Source organism: Nansenia antarctica (assembly GCF_963989245.1).
Source record: "Nansenia antarctica genome assembly, chromosome: 1".
In the NCBI taxonomy this organism is placed as follows: Eukaryota; Metazoa; Chordata; class Actinopteri; order Argentiniformes; family Microstomatidae; genus Nansenia; species Nansenia antarctica.
The window spans coordinates 91,799,125-91,806,914 of record NC_137674.1 but is presented as its reverse complement, the minus strand read 5'-3'; the positions used below and the strand labels follow the sequence as shown (position 1 = coordinate 91,806,914).

The window sequence follows — 7,790 nt, the reverse complement described above, 5'->3', positions numbered from 1 at the left end:
ACCTGATGAGCGATTGCTCTGGCTCCGCCCATCAAAAGGCGGCTCTGTATCTGATTGGGATGTCTATACCCGGCTCTGCCATCTGATTGGTGTAGCGGGTATAGACACTGTCATCTGATTGGCGTAGCGAGTATGGACAACGCGTAGTGAGTATAGACATTGCACTACTGTAGACTCGTTGCCTGCGATACAGCTTTTAGCCCATGGAGGTTTAAAATGGAGGATTTAAAATCCCTGCTGCCGGCGGTGCGAAATACATTCTGGAATACTAAGATGCATAATGCCGTGTGAACGGTCGGCTGGTATTGGCGTACTTATTATGAATTTAGTATGCAGTAGGCTACTCATCCAGTAAGCAGTATGCTAGTATGCCATTTTGAACACAGCCATAGATCTTTGATTTCAACTCATGCAAAATAGGAGCAAAAACAAGCGTTGTTTAAGTGCGTTTATATTTTTGCTCAGTGTATTTCTCTTGGCTACAGTAAATGACCCAAATCAAGATTATATTAGATGTATTTCTCTTAGCTACAGTAAATGTAAACATGCTGTCCACCCTTCACATACTTGTTCACAATCGATTAAGATTGACATTAAGTCTTGCAATTACACAGTTGCTCAATGGTTTTATTTTGTGATCCTTCATTGCTTACCAAAAAAATCTAACCCTCAGATGGTTAACAGTAGAAAAATGTCATTCATTACTTAAATACCAATGCATACAAAATGGAAACTTTTCACAATAAGCACTAGTGTTGAAATGACTGGCTGAAACATAAACACAATGGTTATCATTAAAATACTTCGATCTGCCTCCATTTGTGTCACCCTTTGGTATGATTACTTTGTAAAGATGATTTGAAGCCATTGTTGACAATCTTCCATGAATAACAAATTGAAATACCAATCCAGGATATGAAATGGTATGTCTTGCTAGAGCAAACCAGAGAAACATATTGTGACACCAAGCTTTAGGGCATTTTACTGTAATGTATTGCCCTATAAAAAGATAAGTACGCACAAGGGGAGCAAGAGTACACGTGCCAACATCAACAGATCTGTTGAGTTGCTATTTGCTTAGTCTGTTGACATAATAATCCTGATTGACAATTTGGAAGTAAGATGTTTGACTGAGGAAGTGTGACATCTGCCTAACCCTGGAGAGTGTGATAACTCCATTCCCAACACATCACTCACATAATTATAAATAGTGTGCCAGTGGCAAGAATGAATAATGATGTTGTACAGCAACTCTGGTCCAGTCCACAGAAATGTCAACACTTCATTGTGTGTGTGTGTGTGTGTGTGTGTACAGTTTCACATTGGTAATACAAAATATATACAGTGCACTCTTGAATGATGAATGTTCTGATGCATTACTTGATGCTGGCAGGATGTACTCTCCTCAAACAACCATCCATTACAATTAAATAACTTAATGTTAGAAAATACTTACAAAGTAAAACAACTACTGTTGTCTAAACTTGGCCTTACAGGTATATACACACATCATTAGTGTATACCTGTTGTGGACCTTTAGTGAGTTTCAGTTCCTTTCCATTTACATCTTTCTGCCACAGTCAAACACAAAGCCACTGGGTTCTATCAACCCCTGGCTTTATCAGAGACACCCTTATCATAGAGAATACCACATAATTCCACACATGTTCAATCCTCAGTAGGGTACTGTTGGTAACAATAGGTAGCGGTACCTTGTAACTTCAGACATTTAATTAAAAATGCTATGACAAAGTGCATCCAATAAAACCAAGACACAGGTACACTCACAGACACATTTCTAAGAACAAACATGAATATCAGGACAGCATAAATACATCATACAGTATGTGCAAAGAAAACATTAAAATGTAACACAAACACTTGAAGCAGTGTACACAGTAGTAGTACACTCATTACAGGTAAGGTTGACATCATGAGGACCCCACATAGCTCTGAACCAGCTTTATAGTAATACTGCCAATGAGACAGTCAAAGATACGCTACAAATATGGTAAGAATAGCTAGTTCTTCAGAGATAGAATTGACATGGCAAGTTGTTGCAGTTGGATGGGAGTGAAGCCTATTTTTCTTCTTTAGCTTTGTCTTAATGTATACCAAAGGTTTAAAAACATTGGATTAAAAAGGACTATTGTCAATGTTAACAAAAACAGATTACTGGAACATTGAACATCTGATCCGTTTTTTTTTTTTAAACAAGCCCTTGATGAAGATTGTGTTTAATTTGAAAGGGGGTAAATAGAGTATAGAGTTAGGTCCCCTTTTTCCTCCCATGAAACTAAATGATGAAAACTGCTTTGTTGCCATTGACAGCCATTTCCGACACTCATTAAAGTTAATGAAAGGGCGGGAGGCAGTCCTGCCAAGTCATTATTAGCCTGCCATGCTCCCCATCAAAGAAGACGTTTTGCTTGAGTCAGCCACTGATGAATATGGCAATTACATATGATGGGACAGGTCACAGTCAGCCCCAGCCATTATATACTGCTCAGCTCTAATAATGTAACTCAAAGACTGTGGAATATCATATTTCATGGCTTCAGTGTGCCCAAATAGGTATTAAAACACGAGGAAGTGAACCATAAACTTAAAGATGGACCCAACTTGTAGTCTTCAGGGTTAAACAGAGTATCACCAGTGACATCTGGTTAAGTGATTCAGTTCCCATCTTGTTTTAACATGGAAAATGAGAGAAGAGATAGTTAGATACAAGTGAATGGTTTGAAGTGTGTGACCAATGATCAATCAAGTTCCTGACGATTAAAGGCTGCTTTACATGCCTTTGACTGGAGAACGTGGCAGCATGTGGTTCTGTTCTAGTGTTCAGAGACGGGCCCAGACATTAACATGCCTCAGCCAACCACTTTCACTTTCTGGGGAGGAATGCAGCTAGACGCTGCTTCTTAATGGGAAGGATGTGGATCTCTTGTGAGCTGACCTTCTTAAGTTTGATAGCTCTGTTCTTGGGGATCTTTTTGAGGGGGTCATTGGGGTCATGCTGCTCCCCCTGGGCCCTGGATGGGGCTCCATAGAGCTGCTGCAGAGCTGTAGCCCCCTGGCTGCCATCTCGTTTGATGGAGAAGTTCTTAGTGGACACCCCTGAGAGGCCTTTGATCTTGCCGCAGAAGATGGTGGGAACCGTGTCCTTCACCGACACAATGACCTTCGCCGTCTGTGAGGTGCTGACGATCTCAATGTTGCCTGTGCTGCTGAGAGAGGCCTCGCGGGTCAATGAGCTAGCCCCGATGCTGCTGTCTACCAGCCACTTGTGCTGCCTGCTGAACTCCAGTGAAGCCAGGCTGCTCAGAAGCTTCTGAGTGCATTCCACGGGCCTGAGGACACCCAGATGCATGGTGGTGCTGGTAGCACCTTGACTAGAGAGGTGTGGTCTCTCGCCCCCTGATAACCCATTGGAGCCGCATGACTGGATACACGTTCTTCTCACACCAGCCACTGACAGGTCGAGGACATTGTCCTGCTGTTGAGGGAATTCCTGTTTTGGCTCAACTGGACATGGCTTCAGGGATAGATCCAGCACCTCTCCCTCACCCACTGAGAGAGAGGACAGGGAGGCATGCTGTAGGTGAGGAGGAGGCATGATATACCCTCTTGGTGAAGGGAGAGGAGAGGTAGCTGTATCCTTTGTGTAAGTCTGGGTGCTTTTGCTCACAGTGCAAGTTGGTTTCGGCGGGTCAGTGTTCCGCTTGGAGCCCTCGCTCTGTGGGACAGGGATGGGGATGGGAAGAGGAATGGGAAGAGGCACTGGCAGAGGGACAATGACCGGGTAGGGGACCAGGAGGGTGGCTGGGGGTACCAGAGGGGCCAGTGGGGAGCTGTAGGGATGTGGGAGTGGAGGAGGTGGGAAAAAGGCAGAGGTGAAAGGGTCTGACTGGACAGATCCAGTTGACTGACAGGATGTGGGCGACTGAGAGGGGAAAAGGTCCTGCAGGATGGCTGCAAAGGCTGGATTCTGGAGGAGGGACAAAAGGCTTGGATCCTGCACCTGCCCAGCTGTTTTCTGGTCCGTGGCTGGAGGTGAGCCAAAGGTGACAGAGGCATTCTGACAGAGGATGTTGTTCTGCAGGGACAATGCCGGGCAGTGAGCACTTTGTGGGATCACTGGAGGGTGCAGGTGCTGAAGAACCTGCTGCTCCAAGACCAGAGGCAGGGAGACTGGGCCTTGGCTAGTCATGAAGTAGGGAGTCGCCCCCATCTGGCCAAGCTGAGGGCCAGCTGCCCCTGCCATCTGGAGATGAATAGGCAGCATCACTGGACTGTCTCCCAAGCAGATGGGCTGTAGGACAGTGGTGGCTACTTTGAGGGCCATCCCTCCAGGTGATTCAGCCGTTGGGCTTACCACTGGGGGTCCAGGGACATCCACCAAGGGGCTGAGCTCTCCCTTTGTTAGACCTGAGGAATTGACATCCCAGGAATCAGCAGTGATGATTGTATTTATGTCATTCTCCAACTTCCCAATGACTTCCCCTTCTCCCAAGTCACTGCTGCACACGTCGGCCTGGGGGCTACATGTAACCATGGTCACGGCCATGTTGTCCTTGTACATGCCCTGCATAATCTATTTTGACCTCTCTACCAAGATCTTCCTCAAGTGCTAGTGGCGTGCCTCATGATTTTTCCATTGGTGTGAGCAGTCCTAAAAAAAGAGGAGAGAGAGCAATATGTTATAAAAACTAAAATATCACTGCTCATTCCACACATTTGAAAAATATGAAAATAAGATGATGTAAACCCTGTGCTTGAATAAGAAACAAGGCAGGGGTCTCAAACTCAAATTGTCTGGGGGCCAATATCAGTCATGTCAACCTTATAGGGGGACATTTCAGGTATCGCTAACAAATGTTGTTAGAGATAACTGAAATGTTGTTAGCAATACCTGAACAAAAATAAATACTACTCTGCATGTTTAATTAAATAGTGTCATTTCTGGTTATAGGACAAACCTTAATTTTGGCAACAATATCCTTCAATAGAGATTTCCATTCAAATCAACAAATCCACAGTCTATTGTTCTTTAAATTATCTATGTTCGGGTTTAGGTAGTCTGTGGCTACTTGTGTCATATTTAAGTTTTCAACTCAGCATCGTCTGAGGCAGTATCAGTTTGAGAACGCTGGTTACCCCTGGCTATAATCACTAGTCTATCTATCAGACCATCACACTACTGCACATCTGAGTATAGCCTCGGATTAAAGGGAATCACATTAGCTTCACTCTCAAGAGCCTTGTTTATTTGTTTATGTGCCAGAATATGAGTGGAATTTATTACACAAAATAGACCAACTCAAGCATCCCCTCACCCATTACACACCATGGCAGACAGTGAGGAAGAACACACTGCCAGTGCCAGGGAAAACATACAGATTGGATACCACTGCAAATGATTTCCCTCTCACAGCATGCTTTTTTTCTTTCTCATAAGCAAACATTAGCAAAGACAAGTACAAGTAAACAATAAAGCCATTTCAATGAAATACTATTATATAATCAAAGATGACAAAACCGTGTCAACAAATACACCAGCTTTGGTGTATGTAAAACTATCAAAGCATTTGCCTCAACTCAGTTACAGAAAGTAACAGTACAGGGTGATTAAGAGTGAATTATATTTGTCAACCTCTCCAAATACAAGACAAAACCCTCTATTCTTGCCAGTGACAGTTAGGTTAAAAGGGCTTATCTGTGTTTCTGTAGTTTGTCTCCTCAACAAAGACACTGGTTTTATTTTATTAATTTTAATCCACTGACACATGGGTGGTTTTGCTGTGGGGAAAATCACTCCATCATGCTGCCTGGTTCCCTCTGATTACAGACAGGGACTGGAGGGAGTTTTTTTCTTCTTCTTCAAAGCCCATTCTATTCCTCCCTCCCTTGTTTAACTCTTATCCTGTGGTGTAAGACTTCACTTGGAGAGGTTACGCCTAGAGTAATAATAAGCCATGTAGCTGAATGAGGCGAAGCATTTAATTTGAGAGGCCAAGGAAGAGCCCCTGGCAAACTCTACTTTCTGAAATGGTTCAATTTCATTATTGACTGAGATCAAGTAAACAATGCATTGTTTAACTATAACTAACCATTGCAGTTTAGCTACACATTCATTTTGACTGTTGAAATACATCAAAATTAGACTGCTCAGCATTGAGGCAAGATACTATCTAGTCAGACACTGACAACAGAGTTAAATCTTAAGACAGAGTAAACTTGACAATATTGCAGTTGAGAGTAGATTTCATATAACCAGGGTTCTATTACACAAACATTTCTTTAATTTATCTTCAGTATGTTACTCTACACTTTTGGTGCCTGAGTAGAAATTACTTACTTGTTCAAGTTTGTGGAAAACAAATACATACTAGTTTAAATGCTATCAACATCAGACATCTAACTTTAGAGTTAGTCTAACATGTATTTAAGTAAATACTCAGTTAAACATGTACAAATCATAATGTAGAATTGAAAAGGCAGCAGGGTAGGTCACTGGCTTTGGAGATTATTTATTCTTTTGGATATGACTTTACGGGAAATACTAATCATAAAGAAACCATAACTCCAAGTACTGCACAAGTCCAATCATACCAGCAAACAGAAATGTAGGGCCTGCTCAAAGTTCTCAGTGGTCCATGAAGAGATGGACCTATTCAACCCTGGTAAACTGACAAAGAATATATTATTTGCACCAATGGCCTAAAGATTAGTTGCAGAGGAGAGGGGATAATGGGATGATTGGAAATAGATGGTCCATGTGCGGACAGTGTACGGTTATTCTTCCACTGTGTGTCCTCAACATTTATCATGTTGTTGCCTCCATGTATCTGTGTGACACCAGACAACAGCTACCACATCCTCCTCCTGCCAGCCCTCATCCATCCCCAGTGATAGAATGCTCCAGGGGGCTTCTGGTTACTGTAGGCCTACAATGTCAGCAGTAAAGGTTACTTCATCACAGATCAACACACCAATGACCATGTCACAGGTTTTATGTGAGATTTCCTTGAAGGAAATAGCCCTCCATGCAGTGTTGGTTTGCTTGGGTGGGTGAGTAAAGTGTAGGAATGCTGTTCCCTCTGGGTGAGTTGTGATGTTGTTCTGTAGCGTAGCTGAGACATTGTACCAGGCCTCTGATGGATCATATCTATGATTAGACGAATGGCTGACACAAGGGACAGATCTAGAGAGCGTGCACCTTGGGGATAAAACAGCAACAACATGTTTAAACACACCATATGAGGATCCAATAAAAGACTGTGGATAACATACACTCAGTATGTGCAGTCATAAATAAGACAGGGGAGGATTTCAGACTGGGACTGTCAACATCATGCTGTTGCTATGTGAGGATCTGTCCACATCAACTCTTTTCAAAATAATTTTAATCTATCAATAATCAAATTCTGTTCACTTCTCTTCTACCTGCACCATGCCACACAAGAGCATTTCTCATTTTCTAAGCCCAACAGTCTAGGGAGGAGTGTCAGCCAGCTTACCGCAGTCACAGGACTACATCAACAATCTGGCCCCCTCCTACCTTGCCGACCTCGTCCCCCCCCCCCTCCTACCCCCCCCCCCCCCCCCCCCCCCCCCCCGTTGCCTCAGGTTTAACGACCAAACCACCCTCAAGACCACCAGGACCAAGCTCCGGACCTGGGGTGATAGGGCCTTTTCAGCCGCAGCCCCGTCCCTCTAGAACGCCCTCCCCAACCATATCAGACAGGCCAACACCCTGCCAACCTTTTAACAGGCCCTCAAAACCCACC

At 43.6% G+C, this 7,790-nt stretch overlaps 1 protein-coding gene across 1 annotated transcript; it reads right to left on the bottom strand.

The window, feature by feature from the left end:
- Positions 1 to 2,884: 2,884 nt before the first annotated feature.
- On the bottom strand, positions 2,885 to 4,591 carry rai2 (retinoic acid induced 2; the record flags this gene model as incomplete). Its single annotated transcript, XM_080527257.1, has 1 exon — positions 2,885 to 4,591. The coding sequence occupies one exon, from the start codon at positions 4,589 to 4,591 to the stop codon at positions 2,885 to 2,887; it is 1,707 nt and encodes a 568-aa protein (XP_080383383.1).
- Positions 4,592 to 7,790: the final 3,199 nt, after the last annotated feature.